Raw genomic sequence first — 11710 nt, forward strand, 5'->3', positions numbered from 1 at the left:
AACCGCCATCCTTACTTCGGGCAAGGAGCTTCGGACCGCCTCCCTCGGCAGAGCCTTTGCCAGGCCCGAGGCGACGTCGAGCGGGGGAGGCGGGACCTCCTAAGAAAAGCCAATCGGCGAGTGTCCCGAGCGGGCGCCGAACTGGCTGCTGGAAGGAGGCATTTTAAACTCTATTTTTAAATCGCCCGCCGCCCTGAGGGGAGCCGTTGATTGGTTGGTTGGTTGGCTCCGTTATTTGGGAGCGGGCGGGTGGCGAAGAGGGAGGTCTCGGCCCCGCGATGGCGAGGGTTCAGCGACAGGTAAAGCGTTGGGCTCTCGAGCTGCTGCCTTCGTTACCTTGCCTGGCTGGCAATTGCGGCCCACCTCTTGGCGCTCTTCCTCGAAACGTCAATGCTAGCTTTCTCCGTGCAGGGATATTGCTTTGGGGTTTCTTGTTTTTTAACCGAGTTATGCAAATCCCCACCCGCTGCCGCCGAGTGTTTTATTTTAATTAATTATCCGACCGAGTCTTGCCCATTGAAATCAACGGGCCTTGGCTTGGTCCACATTAATTCATATTATTGCCCTCCCTATAATAACCCCCTGCTGCTTTATGGTGTTGTTGTTATGTGCTTTCCTGCTGTAAAACCCACCTGTGATCTTGAGGTGAAGGGTGGCATATAAATTTAATAAAAAGCAAATAAGGAAGTCAGTTTGGTAGGTCTGCTCTGAGAGAAACTCACCCACAATATCTAAAAACATTCCTGCAATAGGCATGGAGATGTGTACAGGCACCCAGACTTGACTTGCACTTCTGACTGAAATGCCTGTGTGAAAAGATAAGATTATGTTACACTGATGCCAAAAGTTTATTGGTGAGGGAGATGGCCATGCTGCCAAAGAGAAGGGATTTCGCCAATCAATTGGGTGCCACCACAGGGAAGGCCCTGACATGATGGGGCTGCAGCTGTTGGCAGAACCACGAGACAAGCCTCCCATGAATAACTCAGATTCCGAAGGTTGGCAGATGTGAGGAGAGGCGCTCCTTTCGGGGGGGGGGGGGTGTGACAAAATGCTGAGTTAAACAAAACTGTTTAAAGCACACTAGGAAGGTAGCCAGTCCTGTGCTGTGTAGAGGGAAGGTATAGCTTGATTCGTGTTACCAAATCCTTGTGGTGCTGTTTTTATTTTGTTCTCTTTAAAATCTGTATCTATAATGAGAGAAATAGATTGTCCCCAGATTTCTTTGCAACCTATTATTCTAGTATTCAACAGGATTTCTTAGTGCCAACTTCCACCCCAAATATCTTGGCTTGTCTTCATGTGAGTCCTTGTCATGCTGAGTAAATGATCACCTGCATTTTCTTTACTTTGTATAAAATAGTTTTAACTTTTGTTCCTTTTTGCCTATTGATTGGTAAACTATCAGCATGTGGAAGATACGAGGGTTTGCGACTACAGGACACTTTCTGTTTTTGGAGAAAAAACTGTAGATCATGATGTGAACATCATTAACACTGCACATCTTTCAAGACGTGTTGTATCCCTCAGACGAAACCTGTTTAGTCAGACCCCAGCTATGAGAATGATTCAACAAACTCTTCACTTGCAGGTAATCCTTTGGTGAGCTTGGTATAGCTGGCAAAATATTGCAAAATGAAGTAGCTTTTTATTTGGTGCAAAGGGGAAAAAACCCTCTGGTAACTAATAGTTAATCTTTCAGAAATAGTTCTAGGACAACTTGGAAAGGAAATTACAGTAATATTGTCCTGCCTAGAATATATCATCTCTCTCTCTCTCTCTCTCTCTCTCTCTCTCTCTCTCTCTCTCTCTGTGTGTGTGTGTGTGTGAGAGAGAGAGAGAGAGAGAGAGAGAGAGAGAGAGAACAACTTACTACAAGTGTCTTAAAACTTTGATCTTGTCTCCTGAAAAGTTAATGTTGGCCAAGGGATTGACATATTTTTACCATCTGAACTTCTTTTAATAAGACCTAAATTTATATGGTAAATTATATTTTTCCTTCTTGCATTAGTCCACTACTTATTGTACAGGGCACTTTCATCTGTTCTAGATTATATATTCTAGCCATAAAAGGTAGCAGAGGGGAAATAGGTTGAAGAGGACCTGAACCTCTAAATGGTGTTATTGGGAAAGCTTTAGACTGGTGATGTGTGTGTGTGTGGGGGGGGGTTGTGGTAGCTATTAAATTAGTTGCAGACTGTCCTGAGAATTGGATGAACCATATCCAAAAAGTTGCTCATAGTGATATTTGCTCTGTTTTTGGTGTTTTTGTTGGAAAGTGTAGAGTATGGACACCACTTGCCTGCACCTAGGAAGCTAAAACTGTTCTTCACATTCCAGGGAAATACTGATCCTCAAATAAGCTTGCTTCTGTGTAAGCAGTGGACTTTATACGCTGTCACTCCTCTGTACAAATTCTCTTATGGACAGCTGAAAGAATATTCTAGACAGTTGAGTCGCTTTATTGCATCTGAAAGTCAAAGGAGACCTGTGGAAATTGAATATGAACTTCAATTTAAAGTGACGTTCTCTTCATTCTCAGCTTTGAAAATCACAGAACAGGAACCAGATGCAGTTCTCATTCAAGTAGGTACTATAGGCCCAATATTTTAATATCTATGGGTTTGTCTTAACAATATTGAAGAATACTATTGTATTGGGTCTAGAAAATACACTAGTTCATCTCAGTATGCCACCACTGTTATCTTAGTGTTATTAAATTAATCTGATTTGCTTTGGATGCTAGGGAATCATGCTTACAGTTGGTGGTGAGTCAATCACTGGATCCTTTGCACCCAGTCTTGATTGCACCATTTCTCTTGAAAAGTGGTTCTGAAAAAATGTATCAGAGCAATTCTTAAAAGTAGGTGGCCTGCAGGCACAGGAAGCCTCTGGCTGCACTTCATGTGACCACTGGGTCTCAGACCCATGAATCCCAAACTGATCATGCAAGAGACACTGCGCCATGCAGAGCCTGGCACTTTGAAAGTGCAGGTCCAGTTGGATCTGCACTTTCAAAAAGGCTTCCTTGTCCAGGCAAGGAATTAAGTCTTGCTTAATTCAGTGGGTTTTCCATGAAAACATGCATAATTGTCCATGGCTGTGAATAGAGTACAGTGGTACCCCGCAAGACGAATGCCTCGCAAGACGGAAAACCCGCAAGACGAAAGGGTTTTCTGTTTTGGAGGCGCTTCGCAAGACGAATTTCCCTATGGGCTTGCATCGCAAGACGAAAGCCCATAGGGAAATGCTGGCGGTCGGGAGCAAAGACTTTCGCCCACAGCCGGCCTTCAGAAGAGGACCTCTTCTGAAGGCCGGCGGGGGGCAAAAGTCTTTGCTCCCCCCGCCTGCCTTCCCCCCCGCCTGCCCCGGGCAATCTTAAAATGCTGGCGGGCGGGAGCAAAGCGTTCGCTGCCGACCCCCAGCATTTTAAAATCTCCAAGGGACAGCAGAGAAGTCTCTGTCCCGGGGAGATTTTAAAATGCTGGGGGTCGGGAGTGTTCGCTGCCGACCCCCAGCATTTTAAAACGCTGTTCCGAAGCGGGGGGCGGGAACATCTGCCCCAGCCGCCCCACTTCGGAACGATGTTCCGAAGGGGGGAGGTGGGGCGGGAACAGCTGCCCCAGCCGCGCCACTTCGGAACGATGTTCCGAAGGGGGGAGGGGGGCGGGAACAGCTGCCCCAGCCGCGCCACTTCGGAACGATGTTCCGAAGGGGGGAGGGGGGGCGGGAACAGCTGCCCCATCCGCCCCACTTCGGAACGATGTTCCGAAGGGGGGAGGTGGGGCGGGAACAGCTGCCCCATCCGCCCCACTTCGGAACGATGTTCCGAAGGGGGGAGGGGGGGCGGGAACAGCTGCCCCAGCCGCGCCACTTCGGAACGATGTTCCGAAGGGGGGAGGGGGGGCGGGAACAGCTGCCCCATCCGCCCCACTTCGGAACGATGTTCCGAAGGGGGGAGGTGGGGCGGGAACAGCTGCCCCATCCGCCCCACTTCGGAACGATGTTCCGAAGGGGGGAGGTGGGGCGGGAACAGCTGCCCCATCCGCCCCACTTCGGAACGATGTTCCGAAGTGGGGAGGTGGGGTGGGAACAGCTGCCCCAGCCGCCCCACTTCGGAACGATGTTCCGAAGGGGGGAGGTGGGGCGGGAACAGCTGCCCCATCCGCCCCACTTCGGAACGATGTTCCGAAGGGGGGAGGGGGGGCGGGAACAGCTGCCCCATCCGCCCCACTTCGGAACGATGTTCCGAAGGGGGGAGGTGGGGCGGGAACAGCTGCCCCATCCGCCCCACTTCGGAACGATGTTCCGAAGTGGGGAGGTGGGGCGGGAACAGCTGCCCCAGCCGCCCCACTTCGGAACGATGTTCCGAAGGGGGGAGGTGGGGCGGGAACAGCTGCCCCATCCGCCCCACTTCGGAACGATGTTCCGAAGGGGGGAGGGGGGGCGGGAACAGCTGCCCCATCCGCCCCACTTCGGAACGATGTTCCGAAGGGGGGAGGTGGGGCGGGAACAGCTGCCCCATCCGCCCCACTTCGGAACGATGTTCCGAAGGGGGGAGGTGGGGCGGGAACAGCTGCCCCAGCCGCCCCACTTCGGAACGATGTTCCGAAGGGGGGAGGTGGGGCGGGAACAGCTGCCCCATCCGCCCCACTTCGGAACGATGTTCCGAAGGGGGGAGGGGGGCGGGAACAGCTGCCCCAGCCGCCCCACTTCGGAACGATGTTCCGAAGGGGGGAGGTGGGGCGGGAACAGCTGCCCCAGCCGCCCCACTTCGGAACGATGTTACGAAGGGGGGAGGGGGGGCGGGAACATCTGCCCCATCCGCCCCACTTCGGAACGATGTTCCGAAGGGGGGAGGGGGGGCGGGAACAGCTGCCCCATCCGCCCCACTTCGGAACGATGTTCCGAAGAGGGGAGGTGGGGCGGGAACAGCTGCCCCATCCGCCCCACTTCGGAACGCTGTTCCGAAGTGGGGAGGTGGGGCGGGAACAGCTGCCCCAGCCGCCCCACTTCGGAACGATGTTCCGAAGGGGGGAGGGGGGCGGGAACAGCTGCCCCAGCTGCCGGGCTTCGTAGCGCTGCTGCGAAGCCGGGCGGGGGGGTGGGAACACCTTCTGAAGGCGGGCAGGGGGCAAAAGTCTTTGCTCCCCCCTGCCTGCCTTCCCAGGGGCTTTTAAATCGCCCCGGACAGCGGAGAAGTCCTCCGCTGTCCGGGGCGATTTTAAAATGCCGCCCGCCAGCATTTTAAGATCGCCCGGACAGCGGAGAAGTCCTCCGCTGTCCCAAGGTTTTTTAAAATGCTGGGGGTGGTAAGAAAAGCCCTTGTCCCCCCCCCCCAGCCTTCAGAAGAGGTCCGGGGACAGACTGTCCCCGGACCTGGTCTGAAGGTGGTTTCCCTAGGAACGCATTAATTGATTTTCAATGCATTCCTATGGGAAACCGTGCATCGCAAGACGAAAAACCCGCAAGACGAAGAGAATTGCGGAACGAATTAATTTCGTCTTGCGAGGCACCACTGTACTATCAAAGTGATAGGTGCACATTTGTTGAAGAACTGTTGAGAGATTAAGTGCTGTCAGTATATTTCCCCTAGTTTTTCCTCACCATAACAAATGAATTGCAGGAGTTGGTTTCCAAAATTGTGTTGACTCAAGCCATTTCGTATAGTTGCAATATGTGCATAATTGGTGTATTTATGTATTTCCCATAGATCACGAAGAGGCCTCAGGTGGCAGCTAAAAATGCAGAAGAGAAAGTGGTGTGGATGGGCTGGTTTACTTGTACTGGTGGAAATGACCTTTTTGAGATTGTTGATGAGGAGTTTACTTTTTTGCCCTTGTTCCTTGTGAATGGGGCAAAGGCTCTCACGGTCCTTGTAGAAACTTGGCTTCAACAGACCTTTGACTGTTGTCTGAGCCCCTTGCACATCACCCCTATCAGTCTTTCCTGGATGGCTGCAATGTGGACTGGGTGCCCTATGGACAATCCTAGAGTTCCAACAGAGCTGACTTTCTCTACACTTGGCACAGCTTACCCTCTGGATATTTCCTATTCTATCCATCCTGAAGATGCAAAAGCCCTTTGGGATTCAATCCACAGCACTCCAGGAGAAGTCAGGCAAGAAGAAGTGGAATTATTCATGGCGTGTCTTTACAACCACTTCCATAGACACTTCAAGATCTACCTGTCGGGCACAATACTGGTGCAAGTCTCCACATCAGTAGCTTCTGCCCATTCTGTTGGGAAAATAAAGGTATGGGACCTAGCTCATTTACCACTAGCAACTAGTTACAATAACTGTTACTCTTGGCCAGTATTAGAAACTTAAACATTTATAAGTTAGGGGACAAATGGCTCCTTAAACCAAGGCTACAGTTGCCATAATGGACTGTCTAGTTGCCATTTTTGGGCAAGATGGCTCTGCAGTCTAATTTTCAAATGATGGACTGATTGTGATTTATTTTCAGTTAAGCATCAGGCTCGTTCAGATGACAACCTTGAGCTAGGCTAAGAGCTTTGAGTACTTAAAGAAGAAAAGTCACTTGCTCCAGGGACAGCCCACATATATATTGGCCTATTCTGACCTCTGTTTCTTAATGCTGCCTGCTGCTCAGGCTATACAGAAAAAGCATTTTGGTTTCAGAAATTCATTCTGATTGTGCAGATAAAATATAACTGATAGAATTCTACAGGATGGAGTATTAGTGTGTGAAAACAGTCCAGATCCAATGATCCCCAGGCCTGCATCTCCAGATGGTGGAGATGTCAGGCACCATCCTGGCACCCAGGCAACTTCACTTGGTCGCAAGTGGTCAAAAGCCAGGTGCAAAATGCCTGGCTAATTTTGAATACTGCTCTTGGCAGGTGATTGATCTCACCCAAAATTGATACTAGCCTGGTAGTGACAAATTATAAATAGATGAGTGTCCTAAAGGAATATTTGAGGCATACATTTTGCAATGTAGACTTCAAACACTTTGCAGCTGATTTTACCAGCTGGCCATTTATACTTTAGGAAGAAGCTTGGTGGCAGGTCTAGCAAACACACTACCCCCTTTCTGGGTGGAAGTAAGCATTCAAGAGAAGTAGAAACCCTACAACTACTTTGTGCCTCTGGCCCCTTTCTACCTATTCCCTAGCTATAGGGGGTGGAGATACTGATTTTTTTCTGCATTCCTTTATGCAATGGCTCAATTACAAGGTGGGAGAAATATTGGCACATGAATAGAATGGTTTCTTGCATCTGTCCCTTCTTACCTTTCCCAGGGCTGGGGAGCATATTGAATAATACTTTGGGCACTCAGAACAAAGTGTGTGCATCGAAGACTGGGTTGCAGGGTAGGGGGCATATTGAGCCACAGGCAACCAGTAGCTGATTCCTATTATAAAGTGTGTTGCTGCAATTTCTCCAAATAATGGGCTGGGGTATTCTTAGTGGAGTCACAGTTTTTAATTTGTGTTGGTTTGTTTTCATTGAGGGAGGGGAGATATGTCTGGGAGGAGAGGAACTGAGCAGGGGGACCCCAACTGCAGTGGTTCATGGTAGGGGGCGGTATGGTATGGGAGGTGCCATGTGCCAGCCCCTCCTCCAACATAGGGAATTGGGGTTATCCTATCAGCCAGCCCTCAGGTTTGCAGCTGCTGCTGCTGCTGCTAAATACCAGGTTGACTCTGAGTAAGGCCTCCCTTATACACGATCTGATTTATAGATGAGGAGGTTGATCTGGTCTGTATCACTAAGATTGGGTAGTTAAGGAGGGTGGAGGTGGTGTTACCTACTGTGCCCAACTGGGTACTCTGTGCAGCATCAAGGTTGCTGTGGTCTGTAGAGATTTCATCTCTCCAGGCTCTGTCTAGAGGGTTTGTTCCTGATGTTGGGCAACCAGGAGAGATTAGGGATTCTGCTGGTTTCCACCGGCCTCCCTGCCCAACAGTCTCCTTGCCCGAACAGACGGCTGGTCTCAGAGTAAGTGTTGAGGACTCCCAGAATGCTAGTTCTGGGGTCCAACATCCATGCCAAGACAACTGGCTTTGGGGTGGCTTAGGACTTCATCATGGCTGCCATAATGACCATGGGGTTGTCACAGCATGTCACTAGCCCAACGCATGTGGCAGGCCACACTCTGAACGTTGTTTTATCAGCCGAGCAGGAGGAGGGTGATATGAAAGTAGGGAGTATTGACATCAGTCCCTTGTCATGGTCAGATCACTTCCTGCTGAGATCAGGCCTGGGTTATATAGTGATATATCATTGAAAGCCAGTTTGAAATCCACACTGTGATAACCGGTTCAAAATATCTGCCCTGATGATAAACCGCATGAAGCCAACTTTTGTATGTTGCTCTGCCGGCTCAACTCTTCCCTGCCTCCTGCTAGGGGCAGCAAACCACAGAGCAGGCACTAGGGTTGGGTGATATCTGGTTTTCAACTTCACAATATATCACCAGCTAAACATTGCAATATATTGATATATCATGCTGTTTGAAATGAGGATGGACCCATGTAGAGGCATTGGCTGACTTCAGGGTTTTCCCTACATCATGATTTTTGCCGGTGTCTGCTCTTGTGATTTGCTGCACCCTTGAGTGGTACAAGGGGCTGCCAAGGGAAGCAGTTAGGAAAGCCTTATTCTCTGCATGAAATTCCATTCTATTTGGGAAGACAAGTTAGGACACAAGCTTTAGTAATCCAGTGAAACACAGCAATCACATAGATACCAAATGACTTTAGATCTGGTGGGAATTGGCATCTTAATGATATTCTAAAATGCTGCTTTGAAAAGTATTGTGCTTATACTTTTGAAAAAGGAAATGAAGGCTTTCCATTGTTCCCCTATGTTCTAGTGGTTTCAATTTCAAGCCATGGATCTCTTCTCTATCAACTTTCCTCTTCACCCCTTTCATACCTCTCCAGGAATGTAAAACAGGAAAGTTTGGCTTTTCAGATTGACTTCAGACAATGTAATTAAACAAAACTGGTTTATATGGGCTGTTGACATTGTTAGCTTAAATACTTCATTGAATAAACTGTATTTTATCCTGTTTTGATCCTGCAGCAACTTTTTAAAACATTCTCCAATTTCTTTCTTGCAGATTTTTCATGCTCAGCATCTGATATCATTGATGGCATTCCTAACAGAACTGGCAGTTTTAAAAATGTGATTTAAGTGTTGTACCATCTATGCTTTTGCTATAGAAAGTATATCCAGTACAAAGATGACTTTTGTGTGTGAGAGTCTTATTCTTATTCATCTGCTCAGATGTAGTGTGTACAGAGTATATTTACCTTTCTGGTCAAACCTAAAAAGTCTTACACCTTCCTGAAAATATGGATCATTAAACTATATAAACCCTACAAATAATAAATATGGTATTATATTTGACTAGTGATTTATGTGAGTATGGTACTAAGTGATTATGCTGCGCTCTTTGATCACAGTACCTCTTGTCAACTGGATTGTTTCGGCTTAGAGGATGGTGGAATGAAGGAACCAATGGGACATGGTTATTACTGGTTATAAACTTTATAGGAACATTATAAGGATGTACTGAAGGTGGTGTTGCTGTGTATGTCAGAGAGGGCACTGAATTCAGCAAGCTGGGTGGTGATATTGGGCCTCAAGTAATTTAGTATGAAGGACATTCTATTGTCCCAATCAAACTGCTCAGGGAGATTTTGAGATTACAAATGAAACTATATGTATTACAGTCAAGACAAAGAGGTAAAATGTATAGATGGCCTATATCAACCTTATGTCCCAGATACCGTTAGACTACAACTCCCTTCATCCTTAGTTAGCAGGACCAGTGGTCAGGGATGATGGGAGTTGTAGTCCAGTAGCATCTGAAGAAGAAGGAGTTTGGATTTGATATCCCGCTTTATCACTACCCTAAGGAGTCTCAAAGCGGCTAACATTCTCCTTTCCCTTCCTCCCTCACAACAAACACTCTGTGAGGTGAGTGGGGCTGAGAGACTTAAAAGAAGTGTGACTAGCCCAAGGTCACCCGGCAGCTGCATGTGGAGCGGGGAAGCGAACCCAGTTCACCAGATTACGAGTCCACTGCTCTTAACCACTACACCACACTGTCTCTCAATCTGAGGACCTAAGGTTGAGAAAGGGTGCCCTAGATAATTGGACCCTAGGATAGTCTGAGAACTGAGGCAGATTATGGAGAAGAGAGACAAAATTCTAGGCTTAACAGACAAAATAAAAACTGACAAATCCATAGAGTGCTCACTAATGGTTCATCACCATCCTGGAAATAAGTGGCAAGTGAGGTGGTGGAAGGTTCTGTCCTGGGCCCATTGTTCGATGCCTTTATAAACAACTTGGATGAAGGAATTGAGGAGTTGCTCACCAAACTGGCAGGGGTAGCCAATGCTGCAGAAGACGGAATCGGAATTCAGTAGGATCTTGGCAGCAGTGGCATAGCATGGGTTGCCGGGGCAGGACAGGTAATGTGCCCCCCTGGTGGACTGGGCAGCTGGGATGGAGGCATGTGCCGGGGTGTGTGTGCACAGCCCATGAGGCACATGGCTGCCAGTGGCAGTGGCCATGTATTTTTAGCTGGGTGGCTTTGCCAACACTGGGCTTGGCCAGCACAGGGGTGCAGGGTGTGGACATTGTGCCAAGTTGTGCCCATCAGAATTTTGCACCTGGGGCCAACCTCTGCTAACCAGTAGCGTAGTGTGGGGGCAGGGCAGAGTGAAAAACTAGGCTTAAACTAACAAGAATTTCAATAGGGATAAATGTACGGTTCTACACTTATGCAGGAATAACTGTCTACTCAAATATGATGGGGTACAACTGGATTGTGAAAAGGATCCAGGGGTCTTGGTATACCACAAGCTTAACATGATGTGATGATGCAGCAAAAAAGCTAATGCTTTTCTAGGTTGCATCAACAGAAGTACAGTGTCCAGATCACTGAAGTAATAGTACCACTCTATTCTGCCTTGGTGAGACCACACATGGAATACTGTGTCCAGTTCTGGGCACAATTTAAGGAGGATATTGACAAGCTGGAATGTGTGCAGAGACAGCAACAAAAAGGGTATTGAAAGCCAACCTTATGAGGAATAGTTGAGGGAATTGGATATGTTTAGCCTGATAAAGAGACTGAGAGGAAATAATAACCCTTAGATATTTGAAGATGGCTATCACATGGAAGATGGACCAAGATTCCTGCTCTGCGGGGTAGGACCCTGAACCAAGGTTACAAGGAAGAAGATTCCGACTAAACATCAGGAAGAACTGTCTGGTGGTAAGAGTCATTCAACAGTGGAATGGACTCTCCTTGGATGTTTTTAAGCAAAGGATAGACAGCCATCTATCATCTATGATGTAGTTGAGATTCCTGCACTCTGCGGGGTTGGACTACATAACCTGCAGGATTCTTTCCACTGCTTCCATAAAAACCAGTGAAGCTGAATGATGGAAGATTCAGGACAGATAAAAGAAAACGCCTTACACTGCCCATAGTTAATGGAACTCCTTCCTACAGGAATCAGTGATGGTCACCAACTTGGATGGCTTTAAAAGAGGATTAGACGAACGCGTGGCAGATCAAGGCCATCAGTGGTTATAAGCCATGAGGGCCATGCTCTGCCTCCGTGGTTGGAGATAGTTGCTGGAAACTGCAGGAAGGGAGAGTGCTCCTGTGTTCAGATCCTGCTTGTAGATTTCCCACACACACCTGATCCAGCA

The 11710-nt window shown here is 48.3% G+C and overlaps 1 protein-coding gene across 1 annotated transcript; it reads left to right on the forward strand.

The window, feature by feature from the left end:
• The first annotated feature begins 96 nt into the window (after nucleotides 1–96).
• On the forward strand, nucleotides 97–9380 carry CENPL (centromere protein L). Its single transcript, XM_081194500.1, has 5 exons — nucleotides 97–299; nucleotides 1409–1591; nucleotides 2341–2586; nucleotides 5714–6256; nucleotides 9096–9380. Exons 1-5 carry the CDS (start codon nucleotides 279–281, stop codon nucleotides 9162–9164), a joined length of 1062 nt encoding a protein of 353 aa, XP_081050626.1. The 5' UTR covers nucleotides 97–278; the 3' UTR covers nucleotides 9165–9380.
• The last annotated feature ends 2330 nt before the right edge of the window (nucleotides 9381–11710 follow it).

Source organism: Podarcis bocagei (genome assembly GCF_964188305.1).
Source record: "Podarcis bocagei genome assembly, chromosome: 5".
Taxonomy (NCBI): domain Eukaryota; kingdom Metazoa; phylum Chordata; class Lepidosauria; order Squamata; family Lacertidae; genus Podarcis; species Podarcis bocagei.